A 23,034-nucleotide genomic window follows, 5' to 3' on the forward strand; every position below is an offset into this window, starting at 1 on the left:
CCTCACCACCACATGGGCCTGTGAAGCAGGGTTGATGCCCTGGGGGAAAGCAGTGAATAAAGCAAACTGTGCCTCTGGAGGGAGTAGAGTCTCCTTTTTGGGTAGTGTAACTTCATAATGACCCCTATGGCTTACAAAAAACAAACTAACCCAGGGGAGGATAGAAGTGTATATTTAACCTTTATATTAGAAGTGAGCAAGAGGTGTAATTTCATTGTGGATCAAGTTTTGCAAATAGCTCAATAACCTTTGTAGTATTCTCTCTCATTACACACAAATACATACTTGCTGTACCTGGGGAAAATATGTAACTGTCATTTTACATTACTCATGTATAAAGTTGGATAGTAAATAGATATCTGAAGTTGAGAGAGAGAGAGCGAGCGTGTGCAAGACACTTACTTTAATCTGTCCTCCAAATGTGTCATAGGAGAAAAACTGGCATTGATTTTGTCCATAACAAGAGTCCTCCATTTCTCCTTGAATAAGTATATTTCTAGTCAGGAGACCAACTTCTGCCCTCATGTCTATGCCATCTACAACTTCCCCAATATGAAGATAAAGTGGGCTGCCTGTGAAAAAAAATATTTAAATATAACTAAGTTTATGACCCTCATTCACCACACAGTTCTAAACACATACACAAGTTTCTAACAAGATTCAGTCAGTCATTTTACTTATAATGAATTTCCTGTGTGTTTCACAACTGTGAAGGGTCTGATTCTGCAAGTGCTGAGCACTTCTGTTGAAATCAATGAGCAACCAGCCAGCAAACACAGTTGAGTAGTCTCATTGCCTTCAATGGGCAACACTCTTTTGTTTAAACTTATATGCCTAAAGTATTTGCAGGACTGGGCCCCAATTTTGCAACCTTCAGCTAAAGAGGAGTTAAAAAGTGAAAATAATTTTTGCACAGAAATAGCTTAAGAACATATTTCATACCATCAATCTTCACTTGATTACTTTTACATTCAGGGCAAGGAAGGAGATTAAATTCTTCAGCTTGATGCATGGAATAGTCAGTGCTAGCAATGACTATCCTATCACCAGGTAACCAACTTGTAACCTCATCCACTAAGTTAAGAATTATGCCTTTGGACACTTTCACTCTAAATCCATTATGAGGAATCCCTAGGGAGAAAAGAAAAAAAACTAAGACAGTCAGTAGTTCTTTATGTTGTGTACCAGTGCATTTTGGATAATTGCAAAGAGTACCTACTCAACCAATTTTAATGAAATAATTCAAGGTCTATATCCTTTTATGGGACATAAAGACCGTCCCCAATTGTTATTTCATGACAATGTTGGTCTATGATCTCCATGCATCTGACCAAGTTCTATAATATTAGTCTAAATTAGTTCAGATTTTAATGGCAAAAGAAAAAAAAGAGTACACTACACCTTTTTCCCATCCACTGAAAGCAGTGACTCTAAAATGGATTCCTTCATAGGTTTGAAAATCTCTTCCTGCTGTTGCTAGCTCAGTTGTTCCATTCCCTGGATACGGTTTTGTATCTTCTGTTGTTGAAAACTGACCACCTCCAAGGATCCCAACCAGAGCCCAGGGCTGCCTGAGTAAGATCAAGAAGAGTCTGATCATATTGACAGAAATAGACCCTGTACCCTACAACCTTGAAAGATCCTTTGTATGCAGAGTCCCTGTTACAGAAAGTATTCTTAAAATAAAGCAAGCCTGGATTCTATAATAGTCTCTTATACAGCTCCCTTAATGATGGTTTAATTTTATACACCAGTGGCTTGAAAAATATGAATGTTTCCTATTTACAGAAGTTTGCTTGCTTTGATCTTATTAGTACACTAAGCACATGGGTATGAGTTTATATATAGTTTGGTGATCATGCTTGTTAAAAGTAATGTTGAATTAGAAAACCCCCTTAGATGATAGGGAGTTACTATTACAATCTGGAGCTGACAGCTGTCAGCTGTTAGGAAAGAGGCCCAGGAGCTGTCCATGGTGGTGCTACAGGTTTCCAACGCCTTCCTGCCACATGTCCAATAATAAAAGCTCAGCCCTGGAACACATACACTCTCCACAAGGACATGAACACGGCGTCTGTCCGGACTGGAAAAGCCTGATCCGGGCACTAGAAAAGTTAGTTCTAGCCCGGTGTCCCCCCTCTCTTTGGCTGTCACACACTAGTGCGGACCGCCCGCAGAATCAGCAAACCTGGGGCTAGTTTGCGCTTAGCTTGTGTTGTGATCCCATGTGGGCACGTGGACTAGGCTACAGCAGATTAAATATTCTTTGCCCAGAGGGCGAGGAGTGAAGGTTTTGGGCTCGTGCAGGATTTCTGCACGGGACTGGAGCAAATCCCCACGAGAATACCCCCCCCCGTCTCACCTGTACCCCAGATGCAGGATGTGTTTGCTATGAAGAAGCTCCTTGAGGAGGAGTCGGGTCTCCAGAGTCAAACTCTTCGCTGCCGAGTCTCCTACTGCGGCTGCCACCACCTTGCCCGGAGCTTGGGTGGCCAGAAACTCCCGCAGCCGCCTGCTCTCATCGGCCAGCAGGTGCGTGTCAAAGCGACCAGCGGCCACCACCTGGGCGGTGTCCGCATCAATGATCCGGATGTTGAGGCCTCGGCTGCTCCAGCGCTTCTCGGACTGGTAGGATCCATAACGGAGCCCGCCCGCGTACAAGGTTTTGTCCAGCAGCGTCCAGGAGCGAGGTTTTCTGCCGTGTAACTCCAGGGTCCCCCCTCTGTCCACCCCGAGGAATTTCTCTCCGTAGCTCTCCACCTCCGGCCCCTCCTTGGCCTTCCCGTACAGCGAGATGGTGGCCCGGGAGCTGTAGGGGCACTGCTGGGAGCCAATGTGCAACGCCCCGCCATCCTGAATGAGGATGTAGCGGGCCCTTAAGGCGATGGGCTGGTGCCGATCTGCAAACACCAGCACCCCTGAAAGGGAAGTGGGGAGACTCGCACGTAACGCCAGAGACTCGTGCCCCGCCTTCCTGGCCACAGGGCAGCCTGGCTAGTAGGGCGCAAGCCCCCTTTGGCCACCTGCAGGCCCGGCGTGGCACACAGGATCATGGAGGCTGCAAGCGGACAGGACCATTTACGTTCTCCCCGACATGCCAGGACATTGCTCTGATCCCCACCCCCCACATACAGACTACGGGAGACCTCGGGTTAGGCTCCGAGCCGGGGGGCGCCCAGGTTTAGCGTCCAGTGACCCACCCCCTTCCTGGAGGGGATCATCCCAGCGGGTCAGGCCCCTGCGATTCCCTGGAGGTGCCTGCTCCCTTCCCAGGCTCTGGCCATGCCCGGCTGCAGCTCTCCCCCCAGACAGGGCTCTGAGCGGCCGGCCAGGCTCGGGGGGAAGGCGGGCGCCCAGCCCCTGGGGCCTCCTTACCTCCGTCCTGAATGCGCAGCGAGTGGAGAGTCGCGGAGCTCTCCAGCCTCAGGGCCGCCCCGCTGCCGATGACCACGGAGCGGCTGCTGTTGTGCCCGGGACGCCAGGGAGCCAGGTGCGGGGCGCGCTCGGGACACCGGCCTGCAACACACAGGCGCACACGCCGGTTCAGTGCAGCCCGCCGCGCTCTGCCCGCAGCCCAGCTCCCAGCCCCGAGGATACGCACCTGTTGCGCTGGAGCTCGCAGGGGGCTCCGGTTCCCGAGGGGGCCGGGCCCAGGCGAGGAGGCGGGCCGGGAGCAGAGCCCTCGGCAGCAGGATGCCGCAGCACTGGCGAGACGCCCCCGGAGGCTCCTTGGTCGCTCTCGGACTCGTGCGCCCCGGGAGAGCAGCGGCTCCATCCGCCACAGCGGCCGGTCCTGGAGCCCTGCCCGGCTCGCGGCGGGGCTTTGCCGGCCCGAGCCCGGAGCAGCAGCAGCAGCAGCAGCTGGAGGCACCTGCTGCCCAGGACCGAGCATCCCCCAGGCGAAGGGGGCGCCGGCTGGGATGGCCCCGCACGTGGCGATGGACGCTCCGAGCCCCAGAGAGAGAGACACACACCGAGACACGTCATTCAAAGCCTTTTATTCCCACCGGCCCCCGCTCTCCGGCCCCCCGAGGCGGGGCGCGCGCCTCTGCAGCCACCTGCGGAGTAAAGCGGCGCTGGGTAAACGCTTCCCCGCCCCGCAGGCACGTGGGCTCCGGCGCAGACACAGCGACGTCCCCCGGCAAAACCCGGCGCCGGCCCGAACCCGGCTCCGGCCCGGCCGCCGCGGGGCAGAGCCGCCAGAGGAACAACGGGCTCCGAGCCGCTTACCTATCCCCGGGTGCTATAGCCACAGCGGCTAGGCAGGGCTCCCTTCGCCGCTCTAAGGCGCGGGCAGTCCCCCCTCGGAGACGCGGGGCTCGGCACCGGACCAGGGAGAGCCCGCGGGCGCTAAGGTGAAAGCTGCTCCTGAGCGCCGGGCTGCTTCTCCACTCCCCAGCCTCCCTATTTATAGCCCATCTCCCGGCCTCCGGCGCTGCCCCCACTGTTTACAGCCGCGGAGCCGCTGGCTCCGCCCACCCCGGTGACGCCGTCTCCTCCTGGACCCGCCGTGCGGCTCCCCAGCTGCTGGCGCCCAGATGCAAGGAGCCGAGCCGAGCTCCCGCCGGCGAGCATCCATCCCCGCCTGGCCCGCCGGGGCCTCGAGGGGGCGCGCGCCGGGCATTCGCCGCGCACGTGGCTGGACCTGTCAGGCGGCTGGAAGGAAATCCCTGAAATGCCGGGGAGTGGGAGAGGGGTGCACAGTCCCTGTTAACATCAGACTGTCCCCTACGGGTCGCAGCTGCAGCCTCTGCTACCTTCTGTGAGGTTCACACAGGTCTGGAGATCAACAGAGGGAACGGGGGACTTGGACTGCCTCTGTCCTTTGCAAAGTACAGGCTTCCCCTTACTGGGGGCATGAGCTATCTGGGGCCCCAGATCCTCGGCAGGGAGCTAAACTTTCTGCAGGGAAATTGGTAGAGGAGGTGAACAGTAAAGGGAAAGCTGTTGCCAGGCACACAGGCTGGGAAATCCCAGTGCCCCAGACTACATGCTTAAGGAGTGAGGTGTGTTCCCCTTTCTACCCTAAGCAAAGGTTGTGGGCAAAGTAGCTGGAAATGCCTAGGACCAGATTTGGATGCCTAAGGATAATTTAGAGAGACAAGGTGGTGAGGTTATATCTTTTATTGGACCAATTTCTGTTGGTGAGAGAAAAGTTTTGGAGCTTACAGAAAGCTCTTCATTTGTCAATCTTGCAAAATCAGTCTAATTAAATCAGCCTCACCCTTTTCTCTGGGATGTGTAGCCGGAGGGCAGCTGGGAACAAGTATTTGTTTAAAGAACTCTGATGGGGAGGACTGAGAACAAGAATGCATGAAAATCACAGGAGGTAGGATACCACTGCTCTGAGGCTGAGACACCCATGGAGAGGTCATCTGTCCCACAACAGTCACTGTAATGCTATAAAAGTACCTTCAGGGGGTATTCCAACAAGTCTTGGGCCTGATCCAATGGGCTTTGGATCAGGTCCCTTGCTCTTAAATGGTCTGCTCCAGCTCCCATTGATTGCAGTAGTCTTTAGACTGGAGTAAAAAGTCCATTTCAGATTCCAATTTTTTTCTGAATCAAAGTTATCAGTATTTCTTATGCTGTTAAATGCAGCATGAAAGACCAGAGATTCTGCCAGGTGACGGATAAATATATTAAAGCACAGATTTGTGGCCACTGAGCTGATTCATTCCCTCATCAAATCCCACACTACCCATTTAAAAACTCTCACTCCAGAGGAGAGGGACAGCTGGAAGTGAGGAGGCAAATATACCAGCCACAGATACCACACAGAGCCTAGGCTAAAGGGGAGCCCACTGTGCAAAGCCATAAGTGCTGCTGATCACAAACAGCAAGGGAAGGGAGATACATTCATGTGCCATCATCTGGTCACACTGTTTCAATCTGTTGCCTCAATTTTATTCTGGGGCAAGATTTCTTCTGAGGGAGGGGTCAGGGCCAATTAAATTGTTTGTAGATCTCTGGAGTCTGAGATCACCTGTTGTAAATGTGCAGAATTTCAGGTATAAGAGAACTAGAACTTATTTTCCATAGGCATTTATCCAAATGTCCGTTGCATCCCCGACTGTCTTATTCACCTTCAACTAAAATGTTCATTCTAGAGGAAAATAAAGGTTAATAGACTGGACAAAAATAAAAATAACAGGTTGAGAAATTATATTCAAGCTGTATCTATTATGCTAATACATCAATACTGGAACTAAATGTATATTTCAGTAGCACTTTTGCCAGAGGAAGAACTGCAGGCTCAGCCTTTAAATCTTTATCCGTATGCTTGCGGAGATCTCCAGATTCTTATATTATTTAACTAATTTCCAAAAGCCCTCTCTCTCTCTCTCTGTGGTGTTAGTAGCAGCACGCTATCGTGATTTGATCCTTTTCCTGAGGAAAAGGTTGCCTTGAGGTGAGCAATTTAGAGGTAATTTTCTCCCAGCATTGAAAAGGTCCTAACTGGCATATGGGCAAAACTGTGGAACAAATTAGACTAGAAACATCTCTATGCTTTTCTAAGAATCCACTTCAGGCATATTTAGGAAAATGAGCTGAGGCCTATTACTATGCGAGAGCTGACACTGAAGAGGTGAAATGGGGCTGATTTCACCCTTGAGAAACCTCATTTTCAGGATTATTTTTCTTTTTCAAATAAACTCCAATTAAAGTTTACACAATACTCTTCAACTACTCAAGATGCTTTCTCAACACAAGAACATTTCCAACCATGTGAACATCCTCACATCTGTCTCATCAGCCTTTCCTAACGAAAGGACCTCATTTTGCTGTTACTGTTACACTTTTTTTTTTTTTTTAGGCTAATCAAAAACAAAATGGGTCATGCCACTCTTTCCTAATGGACTCCCTGATATTAGGAAACTTTAATATTTCAAGCCCCAACATGTTGCAATAAATGTAATATTTTGCATGAAAATTTTATTTGGATTGACTGGGATCTAGTGAGGTCTCATTTAAAGGGAATGACAAAAAATAGCTGATTCATAACATAGACAATTTTACTAATAGTTTGTTCCCACAATGACCCTGACTTTCTTCTGGCAGTAGACACAAAATTCACACAGGAATAAAGGGATGGTACTTCCTTTGTAAGTGCTTTCCTCCCTGGTAAACTCCCTCTGTGAATGATATCCTGTTTCCTTAATACTGTGCAAAGGGTGGAAGGAAAAGCAGGGTCAGTTTTCACTAAGTAGTTCCCATGGCATAGTTTGAACAAAAGTACCCTACGTAAAGCAGTCCCTATTTCTACAACACAACCCAGTCTGTCTACTTCAAATAAAAACTGGATGCTCAGGACTGTTTTCAAATGCATACACTACAGATACATATTAGCATAAATTATGTAAATGGTTTGGGCGATATATGTGTATGTATCTATGCATACAAATTACATATATACATAGACACACATACATACAGAGAGAGAGGGAGAGGAGAGAGAGAGAGAGAATTAGTGTTTTGATCTCTATGTTGTTTTGAGATTCTTTTTTAATATTTCTTAATTACATAGATATAAAATTAGAAGCTACAGAAAAGCCAATAGACTGGTTTACCAGATAGGGATGGTAATTGAGATTTGTCCACATCTGGTTTTAAATTCTACCAACAGGGGTCACCCTTGCACATGATTAGCATACTCAGGTCCTAATATCCTTCCGATCATCTCTCAAGGGTCCTTTTCATGAACAATACTGAGTAAGTCTTATTCCAGGATTTGTACTGAATTAACTGCTTGCAAGGATCACTTAAATGACTATACTTGCTATGACTGCCGGTTTAGGCTGGAATGGATCAAAGCAGGAATCCGTTTCATATGAATTCATATATAATGTGACACTTTATCCTGAAAATGGATAACATGAGGCTCCAACTTATACGCCACCATTAAAACACAACATATTTTCAATAACTAAATATAAAACTTGCCTCTTCCCAACTGCAAATGCTACTGAGTATTCTGTGTTGATATTTGTTTTCTCAACAAAAGTTATATTACTTGCATCTCTCTGTAGGCAAATACATTCAGTTCAGTCTTGAGAAAATCAGAATACATCAAAGTAATTCAAATTTGTTCTAATGGCTTAAAACCTTTAGTACAACCTCCTCCAGAAATGCTTTGTATAATATACAACAAATTATTGTTAATTATTTGTATTAAAGTAGAACTCTGAGACCCGCAACAGAATTGGGGAGGTATTGTGCTGGACACTGCACAGCCAAAACATTCCCTTTAATGGTTCTTGACTTTCAGAGGTGGTCTTCTAACAGAATGGTACTCAACCTTTCCAGGCAACTGTACCAGTTAACCTGTCAGCCATTGACCTCTACATTCTGCATCCAGAATCTTTCTAGCATCCCTTACTCTGCAGCCAGCAAATTCTCCTTTCTCCTACCTACCTTAATAGGATCTCTTCCTACTAGATTTTGAACACCTTCATCTCACTCTAAAGTCAATATGGAAATTCAGGTGATCAGCATTTCGCAGGAGATGCTTCGCAATGCACTTTGCAGGTTTGGGCATTTAGTGATGAACACTGGGTCAAGGCTTTGCAGGGCCGCAGTGAGACTCCTATAACCCTCTCCTACTGGATTCTGCATGATCCTGTCTGCTTGTAGCAAACTATCAGCACAGCAGGCCAGATTGCAGGAGGCTGGTTTACAGCAGCCCATGCTCCACTGTGGGTTATAGGTCAGATAAGGGAATGAGAAGCGGACAGCAGTGCCAGAACAGAGGCAGAACGTCAAGCCTTTCATTGAGGGGCTGATCCTATAACCCCTGCCATTAACCCCACTGAAGCCGGCGAGTAAGCATTGCAGGATCGGGCCTTATGGTGCGGGAGTAAATGGAAAGAGGGGAGGAAGATGGGCAACCAAGTACTAATCAATGGCAAAAGTTGGAAGCACCAGCACTTAGAAGCCACCATTCTAACATGTATCCTTAAGCTCATCGGTGAAACAATTAAACATCATTGGTCACATGAGGCTGGTAAACATAGATGCAAGCAGAAAATGTCAAGAACACAGGAAACGTGCATTCTCCTTATATACCTACCGCTTTGTTTCACTTCCGACTTAAACAACAGTCTCCTTCTTTTAAGCATTTGCTTCTTTAGCAGCGAGAAGGCTTTGGATTGCTGGGCTTCAGCCAGTACTCCCATGTCGCTGAGGAGCTTAAGCACGCAGTATAGCAACAGTGGCTTCCGTTTGGATTGCAGCAGCTTGAGAGGGTTGATCTGAATTTTGGGTGGGTTGACTTCCTTATCACAGTTATGAAATCGAAAGATTCTCCAAGCATGTTTACGTCCAAAGGCATCCATAAAAACATATCTGTAAAGCTTAAGGAGCATGTCACAGGATACCTGCTCTTCTTTTGATTTCTGGGTCAGGTTCCGATTTGTTACCAACCTTCTTCTTTCCTCATGACTTACAAGAGCATTACTTCTAAGAAGGCTGGAGAGTTTATATGAACCAGGAGTCCCAGGGAGAATTTTCTTACTGTGAAATAGTCCTTCATAATCCATATCCCATAAAGAACAGTTGGGATTCAGGCTATTTTCTGAAATAATCATAAATACAGTAAAAACCTATTAGGCATAACGAGGGAGGAACATATTTCCTCCTACCAGATTTATAAAAGTATACATTTAAGAATGTTTCACTGTATTACTGAATATATTTTGGTTTACTGCACCATAAATGTATTTTGTTAGGCTTACAGTATGTTTTAATAGCCAAATTAACAGACTTCAATGATGACTCATGTATTTTAGCTATTGGTGCTTTACTCTGGTCAAAGATTGTAATCTAAGAACCCATTTTGGGTATTTTCTGGTCTAAATTAGTATCTTACTTACGAACAAGAACTAGTGACCATGACAATACATTCCGTTCTGTATAATGTCTGCAAGCAAACACCGTGGTATCTACTACAGACCCACAATTTGACCCACATCCACCACCCCCCGTTCCCTGTCCCCTGACCACCCCTGGACCCCTCACCCCTGACTGTCCCCTGCTGCCCCATCCAACCCCCACATGCATTGAGTGGCTTTGTGGTAGACTGGCCCTTTTTTTGACTTGGCTGAGAGGGGGGAAAGGCCCCTTTCACTCCCCCTGCTTAGCCTACTCAGCTCTTGGGCCCAGATCTGGGGCCTGATTCAACTCTCATTCAAGTAAATGGGAATCTTTACACAGACTTGAATGAGAGCTGGATAGGGCCCCTGCTGTAGAGTTCGCCCTTGCACTCTAGAACAGGGGTGGGCAAACTTTTTGGCCTGAGGGCCACATCTGGTTTCCAAAATTGTATGGAGGGCCAGTTAGGGGAGGCTGTGTCTCCCCAAACAGCCAGGCGTGGCCTGACCCCCACCTCCTATCTGACCCCTCCACTTCTCGCCCCCTGACAGCTCCCCTGGGACTTCTGCCCCATCCAAACCCCCTGTTCTCTGTCCCCTGATGGCTCCCCCCCCCCCCGGGACTCCTGCCCCATCCACCACCCTCTGTTCCCTGTCCACCCCTGGACCCCTCACCCCTGATTGTCCCCGGCCGCCCCATCCAACCCCCACTCTCATTCCTGACTGCCCCCCCGGGACCTCTGCCCCATCCAAGCCCCTTGTTCCCCGCCCTCTGACTGCCCCGACCCCTATCCACACCCCCAAGCTCCCCTGCCCTCTATCCAACCCCCCCTGCCCCCTTACCCCGCTGCCTGGAGCACCGGGTCAGAACATGGCTCTGCAACTGCGCTGCCCGGCCCCCCAGAGCCTTGTGCCAGTGGCGTGGCACACTGAGGCTGCGGGGGAGGGAGATTAGTGGGGGAGCGGCTGGGAGCTAGCCTCCCGGGCCAGGAGCTCAGGGGCAGGACAGGAGGGTCCCGCGGGCTGGATGTGGCCCGCGGGCCATAGTTTGCCCAACTCTGCTCTAGAATGTTTTCCCAGTGCGTAAGTGGGCAGCATTCTGGCTCCACCCCACTATCCTCCACTTGCCAGATGCAAGGATCCAGCTTCACCTTTTCAAGAGCTGCAATCACTTAGGTCCAGATCCTCAATGGTATTTAGGTGCCCAATTCCCATTGAAATCTGTGGGAGTTTGGAGCATAAATACCTTTGAGAATCTGTGCACTACTTTCTCCCTGGAGCAATAGAGAGACAGGGGAGGAATCATGACTCCCTGAAACTTTCCAGGTTTGCTCCTGAGGCAGAGCAAGTTACATACCACCCTGTACTCCAGGCTGGGCCTAAAGGCTCAATCTAGCCCCCTAACAATAATAAATACAACAATTAAATGTAATTAAATTCCCTCTGTCTTTACAATAAATAATACATCTTATCAGACTGAAAATCTCAGACACGATCACTGAAATAATTAAAAGGAATAAGAAAACTAAACCAACCAGCTGTGCCACCCCAAAGGCCTTTGAAATAGGATTTTAAATAATATCAAGATATAAACCTGGAGCCTTCCTGATCCACAGTTTCCTTTCTGTTATGCTTTTGAAGGAAATGACAAGATTTTAAGGGGTTTTATGTTTACCAAAATGGCTCTGTCCTCTTGCATGTTTTAGAAGCTTCAAATGTATTTGATTTGAAGATAATGGTTAACAGCTCATTGCTGGATGGATGGGTGGATGGCAACATTAAACTCAGCCAATCATCAGAAGGTTGACTTGCATGTAGTAATCCTATTAGTAAAAATTCTATAAAATTGTTGGGTTTTTTAAACTTCAAAAAAGCATATCCAGGGCCATAATTTCATAGCAGTGCTGAATAACCCTTTATTACACCATAGCTGTGATATGACTGTTTTATTAGGTGGTGGTGGGAATGTATAACAATCTCAGAATTATTATGTCATAATAGTAAATAACAATACTTTGCATTTCTATAGAATCTTTCATCTGGAGGATCTCAAAGCACTTAAAAACTTTGTTAAATTAAAGCTCACTACACCCCTGTGACATAGATAACTACTATGCCCATTTTACAGATGGGCAAACTGAAGTACAGGGAGGTTTGCCAAAGATTAGATGATAAAGTCAGTCACAGAGCCAGGAACAAAGAATTCAGCTGGGGCCTAACTATCCTATTAACTATGTGCACAGCTCCCCCTGAAATCAAATGACTAGACAGTTAGTCCCTACGAGTCTTGAATCCAGCTTCCTGTTCTAACCAGTATGGCCTTAATCCAAAACTCACAGATGTAAATGGAAAGCCTCCCATTAACTTTAATGGGCTTTGGATCAAAACCTCTGGGACACTATGTAAATAGGTTGCATTCTGCAGCCATGACATCACACTTTGTAGACTTAAAATATTTCTGGTTTGGAGTTTTTTTAATGAAAACCCAAAAAGCGTTGGTAGAAAATGTTAGTCATTTTTCCCCATGGAAAACTCAAAACATTTCCTAACTATATGTACTAATAATAAGCAATATTTTGTTTTAACCAATACATATATCTGCTAACTTTTTCAAATGAACCTTGCACTATGTCATGTGTTCTAAGCATCAGAGTTAAAGATAAAGTATTTACGACTGTGACTTTATCTTTATATTATAATTATTACCAGCAATCATCTGAAAGATAAACTAAAGATCCTATTAGGGGCCTGCTTGTAACTCAAAAAGGGAAGAAGCACCAACAGGGTTCGCTGTCTCCACTCAACAGAGATCCAGGACTGGAAGTGGAGGGGCAGAGGCGCATTGAGGGGCAGAGCTGTGTAATGGAAACTTGCACATGGCCTGTGTGTACACGCTTGAACCCAAGTAGTGCTCACTTTTGGGCTGGGGAGGGAGAAATGCAACTCAGATTCTGGAGAGAATAAAGGAGATAAATGTAAGTCAATACCAGCAAGAGAAACATCAAATAATAGTATTATATGTATTGGTCCTTCTCCCAGGGGCTACAGTAGTATGTGTTAAGGAGGTGGTATGGAATCAAACCACAACATTCTGATCTAGATGCTGATTTTGGACCCCCGGTGGCCCCGAATTGCGGGGGAAATGTGGATCTGAGGAAGTCCAGAAGAATTTCCAAACAGCAGGAAAGATGGGAGCGTGTACTCAACATGCTGGGGCAAAATGGACAGAACTCTGGGTTCTCTTGTTTTAAATGCCCAAGAACTGCTGATTCAGCACTTTTGCAGGCCTCCGCTTGAAAGCCAGATAAAGCAAGCAGCTTTGCTGCTAGCACTGCCCATTGGAAAGCTTCTGCACCGTCCACGGCATTTGTAATTTGAGCTGCAAACTACTGGTCCTCATGTCACTCTAGCCAACCTCACGCGTCAGCTGCACCAAAATGCTACATTAACCAACCCACTGCGGAGCGCTTGCGGGAGCCCCAGACAACGTTTTACTAACTGTTTAAACTTGTCGCTTGAGAACCTGGGCAACGAGACAGGAGCAGCAGCAGGTTGGCAAGTACCAGGGCACGGGGGCTGGGTGCTGAGAGACGCACACCGCTGCTGGCTTTCTTCTTCGGGCGACGCTCAGATGGCCGCAGCCCCTCTGATCTGCTCTCCGGCTGCAGGGGGGCTGACCTTGAAGCCATGGCGGCAGGCGAGCTGGCAGTTCTGCTAATGGGAGGCGCTGCTGCATGAAGGGACGTGGAGGCGGGAGGGGCGCAGAGGCCTGGGATTTTAAACCTGCAACGAAGGGGAGATGGGTCTCCACCCGTTCGCGCTCTCCCCCACACAGCACAGCCGCTGTCCTCCCCTGCAGCCCCGCTCCCCCCTGCCGGGACTCCGCGCAGCACAAGCCCGGGCGGTGTTTGCGAGCGAGCACCGAGCGGGGGAACCAGAGAGCTCCGACGACCCCCGACACACCAGCCCGGCCCGCAACCCACCAGCCTCCCGGGACTGCCCGGGGCCTTTGGGTGGCTGAGCCTCGCTCCTCTCCTCCGTCCAGCCGGGCACTCCGCTCTGCACCAAGCCCCCTGGCTCGCGGAGGGGCTCTCCGCAGCGCCGGGCGCCGGGCTGGGGCGCGCACGATGCCCCCCGCAGTCCGCTTGGCACCTCCAGGCCACGTCTCAGCCCCGCAGCCCCAGCTGCGCTTAGCTCCCCTCTCCGTGCAGGAAGCGCCAGGGCCCTCTCCCGGCGGCGCCTAGGGGGACGGGGCTGCAGGGGGCAGCAGCCCGGTTCCTTGCCGCCGCGGCCCAGGGTAGGACTGGGAGCGCACGGAGCCGGGGCGAGCTCGGTGCTTGCCGGGTTTCCCCCCGGCCGCTGCTCTGCGCTTCTTACCTGGCAGCCCGGCGCCCGGGGACTCCCTTCCGCCCCCAGCCGCCTTCCCTGCGAACGCGTCCAGAGCGCACGGGGCACAGCAGCCAATGCAAATCACTCACCCCCTGCCGAAAGCCACCCACCCCGCCAGGGCCCCTGCTGCGCCCCGAGCCGGCCCTGATGCAGCGGGCCGGCGCAGAGTGGCTGAAGCGAGGCGCAGAGAGGATGCACCACCAGGCACTTCAGGCCGGCCCTGGAGGTCCTATTCCCATCCCCCCCAAAAGTCTTCGGGAACGTGGAGTTGCCAGGCAGCAGCATAGGACCTCCCCCAGCCCCGGGCCTAGGTAGATCAAGAGCAAAGGTGCCTTGAGCTGTTATTTTCTAAGCTACGGCTGTTCAGAAAAGAGGCAGCAAGAAGCAGCGGAAGGAAGATGCTCCTAAAGCTGCCTTCAAGGGAAATCCAAAATGAAGGAGTTAGGTTCTCACTGAGACTGGCCAGTCCCCCCCATCATACCTGGCTGGTAGAGAGACACCTCCACCTCCAAAATAAGGAATAGAAAGTGTTGCAGATCCAAAGCACTAATCTGAAAACAGAGTTTAGTGCTTATTTAGGGGGCTAACAAGTCAGTACCCCATGTAAGATTGCCCCGATTTAGGGGAAGGGCCTGGACAAATTCCAGCAGAAAGTAACAATCTCCCTAAGAGTAGAAGGTAAGTAATTAGCCTATATCACAGTAGGTAATTAAGCAGTGGAAGGGGTATAATATAACAGATATACAGGGAAGAGTCTGAAAATTAAGGGATAGGGTACCAACATTAGAACCACAATGACTACATTAGAAATGTAAACAGTGTGTATCAGATTCCCAAATGCTGCCATACCAGCTGTAACTGAGAAGTCAAGAAAAAAAAATTTAGATGTACAGTCGTGCTCCATGCCATCTTTCTACCCCCAAAATTTCTACTACATAAAGCTTTCACAGCTGTCCCAAGTGAAAAATAAATGGAAGCAACATACACACCTAAGAAAAAAAAAGTTAGGAAACATTACACCCTAAAAGACCATCTAAGTACTCCAGCAACACGGTTTACAAAACAGCATATAGACAGCAATTAATTTTCAGAGACATCGTGATAGCTCTAAAACATGCTTACACTATGGTAAGGGCATATCTAAATTTAAGAACAAAATTATATTACAAATTTTTTGTTTTGTCAGCTGGAGTTTAGCAAAAGTCCCATTGATTATATTTTTTGCAAACCCAGAGCATTTTAAACAATAGTTCAAAGCCCCTCTCCCATAGTTTGACTCCATTACGCCTCTTGATACAAAAGGTCCTATGCTAATACTATTCTCTTTCAATATAGAGTGTCCTGGATTTGCGCTTGGTTAAGCTGTTCCATGAGTCAGTCATGGATTTTTAATTAAAATTTAGTTCTGACATCCCATAAATCAATTTTTTAAACAGGTGGGAGATTTTTAAATGTATGAATTAGAAATATTCAAATGCCCAAAGTCAGGGAATGATCATTACAAAATTACTGGAATGAAGAGAGAGGTCAATATATTTTATATATGCTTTTTCACCGAAGAGTTTGATAGCATCACACAACTCACAGAACTGATTCAAGCATGCTTGGATAGGAACATTGTTGAATGCACTGAAAATTCTTTGAGGGTAAATTTATTGAATTGAAGGGAGAAGGCAACATCATAGAGGGTCATGGCAAGGATCATTATTTAATGTTTTCATTGATGACAGGGAAAGTTTAAAACATGTTAATGAAATTCAGATTATATGGAATTGTAAGGAGTTACTGACATTGACCAGAACAGAGAAATATCAAGGGACCCATACATATTAAAAATTGGCAGAAAGTTTGGGTAAATGGAAAAAATCTGAAGGAAGTGTTAGACAAAGATCTGGAAAACAGTCATGTTGAAAGAAATCTAGTGGTGAGGGTACCCAGGACATGTCTGCAATGCAATAGCAAATATCAGTGAAAAATACTATTGCAAGGTTGGGCTGAATAGGTACACATCATTTCAAGGAGCAGCAAAGAGATAGTAAGTAGTTCCAACCCTATATGGGGCTGATGTGACCACATCTGGAGAACTATATTCAGCTATGGGCACCTCACTACTAGGATACTGACAAATTTGACCAAATTCAATGACTACTGTATCAAGTGATTGAGGAAGCTAGGGGAAGTGATTTATAAAGGAAAGATTAAAAGAGCTAAGTGGAACATGTCTAAGCAATATTTAAAAGTGACTGCATTATGCAGGGGAGGGGAAGAGATAATCTGGCCTAAATTTTCAGAAGTGACAAAGTGGTAAGCATTTCCTGAAAAACCAGGCCTCTAAATTGTCTCAAGTTGGACACTCAGAACTGGAGAAACTGAAAGTCCCTAGTCACTTTTGAATGCATAGGCCTATATCTACAAACAGAGTATGCACAGCAGGGGCCCCACTCTTTCATCACAGGGTCAGAACAACTCCCACAGATGTTAATAATGGGAGCTGCTGTCCTCGGAGATGGAAAGGAATTCTTAGGGGTTGTATAAAAGGGATATGATGAAAAGATGACACGAACACACCTCAGTTACAAAGCTCAGTCATCTGAAACAAAAAGGGTAATTTAAGATGAAGATGAAGCAAAAACTCACTTGACAGCATGTGGAATAGTCACCAAGCGAACTGCTGGAAGCCCCATTGCTTGGGCTATTTAAAATCTGACTGCACAAGGTCGATTGCAAAGAACCAGCCTGGACTGACGAGAGGGACTGGATGATCTAACTGACCTTTTCTAGCTTTAATTTCTAGGATTCAGGGATAAACATGAAAATTTCAATTTTACTTTAATTCCTAGGGCACTACCACTCTAAATCAATCTCCGAGATAGCATGCACACTTGCTGTGCTCACGTTAGTTAACTGCATCCTTGTCACAAGATCTCGCGATGACCATATTTTCAAACATTGTTCCCAGCCATGATTTTCAATATTTAAACAGTAAGTCAAGAATCCTTACCAAACAACACCAGTTTACATTCCGTTTACATAAAATATTGAGCAGAATGGCAGGTTTGCTCTTTAGGATTATTTTGTGCCTTTTTGTAAATGTTTAACATTAAAATGCAAGGTTAGGCCACCAGATTATTTGGTATTTTCCCCTCCTTCCAAAATATAATTTTTCCATACCTCATGTTTGCTGCTTTTGTATGAAAACGACAGTACAAATGAGATTCACGATTCAATATGCTCTAATCCATGCATCCTTTATTCCATTACAACCACTGTGTTGCATTCTAGCAACAGTACACAAACTGCAATCAACCGCAATCAATGTTTACAACAATCTGAGGCTTACAGTACATTTAAGGCCTTTAAATTTGGAAAAAATTAGACCTATGGTAGTAGTGTAACAATTGTAAGTGTCTTGCATTTCTGATGCATATTCTGTGTGATTCCAGTGTCAAAGAATCAAATTACTTCTAAACTAAAAAGATTAGTTCAATGAAAATTTAGTTACATAAATTCATCAAAAACATAAAATGTTAATTTTTTTGTCCTGGAAATCTTATAAAATTTTAATAGCAAAATAATATAGGGATAAAAACATATTTTAACAAAATGTATTCAATCATATACAAACCAGAATTCTGCAGTTTATTGTAATTAGACTTAAATTAAAACTACCAATTAAGAATCTATGCACAATGTAAATTCAAATATGTACAGTACTTTTAAAAAGTCTACAGGAATGCTTTACAGAAGGAAATGTTATGGCTCTTATTCAGACCCTCTGAATATTAAAAGGAGTTTTCTATTAATGAATTTACACATTTATTTTTATTAAACAAAAACAATTCAGTTAATTTTTCCTTAAGAATATTCCAGTTATGTTTATACAGATGGCTGAGAGGTTGTTACAGAATTTAGCCCCATGTAGTAAATTTTTTTTTTCCAGGAAAGAGTAGGACATCTTAAATAAATTTACTTGGGAAGATTAGTAAGTTAAATAAAGATCACTAAGAGGAAAGACCTCGTCACAACAACTTGCCAGTTACATTACCACAGCTAGAAATTTACAAAGAAAGTACTCCCTTAGATTGAACCCATGAATCGATTGTTAAGAACAAGCTGTAGTTCACAACAGTTGTGTTCCAAATACTGAGAACATTGAAAAAAAAGTCTCATAGGACAGAATTATAAATGATCAGACGGTAGAGAAAACTGACTTTAGAATATTAATACAGCACTAGATTAAAAGTGTCCCCATATTCAGCTAGTATCCCCTTGTCCTCCAGAGTAATGAAACTAAAAATCATTGGAGTTACAGTAGTTGACCATATTGTGTGCATTAGTAGAATAATTTCCAGATATAAAAGACAAGTTTCATCAGATGTTTGATTAGAACACCCTCAAGACAGGTATTTCTTCATAGTATAAAGCTATTACAGCTATCCAGTTAAAGCATGTGCAAAAAACAGGTAGTTTCTTCCATTCACAGTAACTGAGGTAAAATCAAGTAGGCTTCTTCAGGAGTTGGGGAGTTCATGAGATATGAACTGTTTTAGTCTTTCTAGATATTGTGCATAAAGCTCTATGTCATTATGCCCAGCCCCTTCCACCCAGAGGGGCTCCACTGCTCGTGGACATCGCTCATACATTGCCAGGCCATGGGAGAAATCTATTACCTCATCTTCAGTACCATGAATTACCAACACAGGAGAGGTTACTTTAGATATCTTGTCAATGCTGGGCGAGGGGATGGAAAAGAAAAAAGAAGTTACTCAGGCTTTTAGTTTTTACATTTGTAGTACCAAAGAAAACGAAGTTGAATTAATTACTAAACACATTTAAGGAATATTGTATTTTTTTTAAATGGATGCCCCCCCCCCCTTGATGCCCCACTGACTTATCCACAAAACAGGCAAAGATAACGGTCAGTGCAACCTCCCCTTTTATTGCCATCATGCTACCAATCTCTTCAATGGCAAGAAATCTGTCCACTCTCCTGCCTGGTCAAATCTTTGGCTTATTAGTGCCCATCATACCAGCTAGGATGTGGACATCTGTCTACCTCAGAACCAACCTGAGCCCACCAATGCGTTCCCACAGAGGATGAAACTTAAGTCACCACGTCTGAATTTGAACTAGTGACCAATGTAGCCTAGAGCCATTCAGTTCCCTAATTCATTATGGCCCTTTGACTGAAAAATCATTTAGAAAGCATTCTTATCTATGTTATTGACCTCAGAGGTTAATACAGATTATTTTAAAGGATTAATTCATTTTAAGATTAATTTTAAAATATAATTTTCTCTATTTAAATTGGCTGTTTTCATTTTGCATTTCTGCTCGCACCATGAAAAAAATAATAGGGTTATGTTACAATTACACTATACTTTTGGTCAGTCATTTTCACTTCTAGGTTCTCATATGCACTAGCACAATATTGCAATGTTAGGATTGAAAACACGAAAGGGACATATTTAACGGCAAATCAACAACAACAACAACAACAAAAACATACACAGGATTTGTTTCATGGAAACATTTATGTGCATCTTGGGTTTGGAAAAGGCTTATTTTTCACCACCTAAATTTGGGGAAATTTTGACCTTAAAGTAAACATTCAGCTTAGATGCAAGTTTCCTTTAGCAGTATAGTATTTCTATTGGACTTTTTGTTTTTGGGAGAGTAGGGTGGGAGGAAAGGACAATGATTAAGCTACTACAGTATCTGTAGTTCTCACGACTCTATTTTCTAAGCTCCAATATACCATATTTAGCCAACAGTTTACATATAGAATTATTTGTTGCTTCCCCGTCAAGTACTAGAATGAACTAAACATACTATTCTTTTCATAATAGGTAAATACATCTCAATCTACAAATATTTGATGGGTGTGAACACCAAGGAAAGAAAGGAACTATTTAGGGTGGTACAAGGGGATAGGACTAGAAATAAGGAGATGAAATTAGGAAAAGGCTTGCTTGTTAGCAAGTTTTCTTAACAGTGATATCTATTACACTGTGGAACAGTTCCCCAAGTAGTGAGAACTCCATCGCTTTGGACATCTGAAATAAGACATCAGAAGATCTATTGTAGTGAACAATCTTGAACTGACAGAATAACTAGACTAGACAACTTTTTCCCACCTCTAATTTCTATGATTTGCTAAATAAAGTTGAACAATAATTAAAGGGAGTCAGGATTTTGATACTCTCAGAGGAAGTGAAAGAAGTGAAACATCTAGATGTGAAAGTGACAACACAAAAGTGAAACTATCTATCCAGTCACTCAAAATGAGTAAAAAAAACAAAAAGGCAAGCCAATGTGACAATTTACAAATAAATACAACATTTTGAAAATACTGATAAATTCTTTGTTCCAGTTCACATTTAAATTTTTGAATGGAATTCACGCGTGTAAAAGCTCAGCATTTTGTGTACTGTGGAATTCTAGGTAACACTTATTGCTAAACAAACGTTTTGGTCTCTCTACATCCCAGTATCTCTTCAAAACAGACTGTACAAGCTTAAAACAGTAAAAAGTTAAGACTTGATTTTAAAATTAGATTCTGGCAGGAAAACATTAAATATGGACTAGTCAGGTTTAGCTTTTTCCATGTGGAATACAGATAAGGACTTTAAGAGAGACTGTCAGTATAAGATGTACAATTGTAGTTTTTATTTGCATCCCCAGGTGAAGAATACCATAATTAATGGCAATGTGAAATAAGCAAAATATTGACTAATTTAGTTTAAAGTCTTAAAACCCAATGGACTGCCTGCTACTGAGTAAAGATTTCATAATAGGCATGTCAGCTATGTGCAGTTATGTACACAAAAGTCTTTTTATATATCACTCTTATTAGCTAGCTACTGTTTTTAATATATTTTAGAAAATTGGGAAATCCCCATCATTGCAGCATTCAGGTAACTAGCTTAATAGTCTGTGAATACAGATGAAGAATTGTCATTAAAGAAAAAAATATTTGTATTTTGCAAAAAATTGGACAGCATCCCATTGCCAACTCAGCTACTTGTAAAGCAGTATTTAAACTGCACATTAGCCTACTTGGTATTCTCAGCCACACCACTCTGCATCTAGGAAATCTACAGAGACTACATTCTCATGAGGTCCCAACATAAAACACACACAACAGCCATTCTCCAAAAGTGTATATAAACATTGTTTCCTACAGTGAAGGCAGACAGATGTGCTGTACACATTAATGAAAATGCACAAATGTTTATTTCCCTTGTTTTAAGTGAAGTCAGTCAGAGCAATGAACAGATCAGTAGAAGAGTAATAAAAAAATACCGTACAACATCTCTGCTGTCAAGCTTTAAACACCCCTTCCCCCATACACACTTATTTATTTTTTAAACTGTTTGACTTGGCTCGTTCAATCTAATCACTGCTACACAATCCTGTAAATAAAGTAATTAAAAACCTTAGCTTTTTCTCCTCTAGAAGTATTAATTTTAATCATAAATATTAGATATTTAAAAACTCTAATAGAAGAACGATGCACAAGTTTAAGAGCAAGAGCTTTTAAACTACTAAATATACCCTCAGTGAATTCGTATTTTAATTTTCTGAGAAGTGTACTAAGGATGACAACTTCACAAAAAAATTGTAGTACTATAAGCTTGAAGATCATATATTTTAAGAAGCAGCTGTCTCACTAGCTACAGACGGTCTTCCTAAAACTCTCTCTTTAAATGTTAGCTCTTTCAATCAAGTTAAGATAAAACATAATTAATAGAATGAATTCCACTGCTATATCCTAGCTGCAAAAGGTCTGCCTACGTGGTGAACCCTCCTCCCACCATCCCCGCAGCGAGCCCAGGTCAATACTACGGGCCTAAAAACAGCAACGTAGACATTCTCGTTGAGGCTGGAGCCTGAGCTCTGAGACCCACCCCCTTTGCCAGGTCTCAGAGCCGGAGTGAGAACGTGCGTGTACATGGCCAATTCAGCATCATAGTGGGAGCCCTGCAAGTCCAAGTCACTTGACCTGGCTCTGAGACTCACTGTGCCATTTTTTTTTTTTTTTTTTTTTTTGCAGTGTAGATGTACCCAAAGTCTGCAGCAGATCACAGAGCTCAACTCTGCACAAGCCTTTATGGAGCTTGCTCGTCTTCTCCCTTCCCTGGCTGCAGGAAACTACTTGGGGTATTTTTTCCTCTCAGACTTTTGCATGCATCATTGTCAGAAGATCAGTATCACAAGCACTTCATGACAGTCTCAGAAGACAATGCTACTATATATGACTTCTAAGCTCAAATGAGGAACCTTTTTCTGGAGAAAGTTGCACGGAATACTTAATAGCAAACACTCAAGTAACAAGAGAATCAAGGATGGCTTCTGTAGCTGCAAAGTAGACTCTGCAGCATAGCGTCATAGTAGTAAAATGTTAAACAATACCGCTTCCACCACATGGCCTTGTACAGCTCAGATTTAGACAAGGATTAGAACTATTTGTACTGGAGAGATGCCTCCCAGAGAAGTCAAACGAGAATCTGGTGCTTATTAGTCAAAGCAAATTTGACTTCTCACTTAACAGTCACTGCAATAAGCAGCAGGGGTTTAAGACAGTAGTTCTCAACCTGGGGTAAGCATACCCCGGGGTACGTACAGGTCTTCCATGGGGTACATCAACGTATCTAGATATTTGCCTAGTTTTTGCAACAGGCTACATAAAAAGCACTAGTGACGTCAGTACAAATGAACATTTCATACAATGACTTGTTTATTCTGCTCTATATACTATACACTGAAATACAAG

General features: G+C 44.6%; 2 protein-coding genes across 2 annotated transcripts in view; both read right to left on the reverse strand.

The window, feature by feature from the left end:
- The window catches only part of LOC144271111 (cell surface hyaluronidase CEMIP2-like), a 73,381-nt gene extending 59,823 nt beyond the window's left edge, over positions 1–13,558 (reverse strand). Inside the window, exons 1-7 of the mRNA XM_077828218.1 lie at positions 13,369–13,558; positions 9,071–9,574; positions 3,376–3,516; positions 2,363–2,918; positions 1,402–1,571; positions 943–1,131; positions 403–572 (exon numbers count right to left, since the gene is read on the reverse strand). Of these exons, the coding sequence (XP_077684344.1) occupies positions 403–572; positions 943–1,131; positions 1,402–1,571; positions 2,363–2,918; positions 3,376–3,516; positions 9,071–9,574; positions 13,369–13,558 (1,920 nt within the window). The remainder of the gene's footprint in view (positions 1–402; positions 573–942; positions 1,132–1,401; positions 1,572–2,362; positions 2,919–3,375; positions 3,517–9,070; positions 9,575–13,368) is intronic.
- A 3,945-nt stretch (positions 13,559–17,503) lies between these two features.
- Positions 17,504–23,034, reverse strand: part of ABHD17C (abhydrolase domain containing 17C, depalmitoylase) — a 51,890-nt gene continuing 46,359 nt past the window's right edge. The window contains exon 3 of the mRNA XM_077828736.1: positions 17,504–18,989. Coding sequence (XP_077684862.1) covers positions 18,770–18,989 — 220 coding nt within the window. The 3' untranslated portion in view covers positions 17,504–18,769. The remainder of the gene's footprint in view (positions 18,990–23,034) is intronic.

This window comes from Eretmochelys imbricata, chromosome 10, assembly GCF_965152235.1.
Source record: "Eretmochelys imbricata isolate rEreImb1 chromosome 10, rEreImb1.hap1, whole genome shotgun sequence".
NCBI lineage: Eukaryota > Metazoa > Chordata > Testudines > Cheloniidae > Eretmochelys > Eretmochelys imbricata.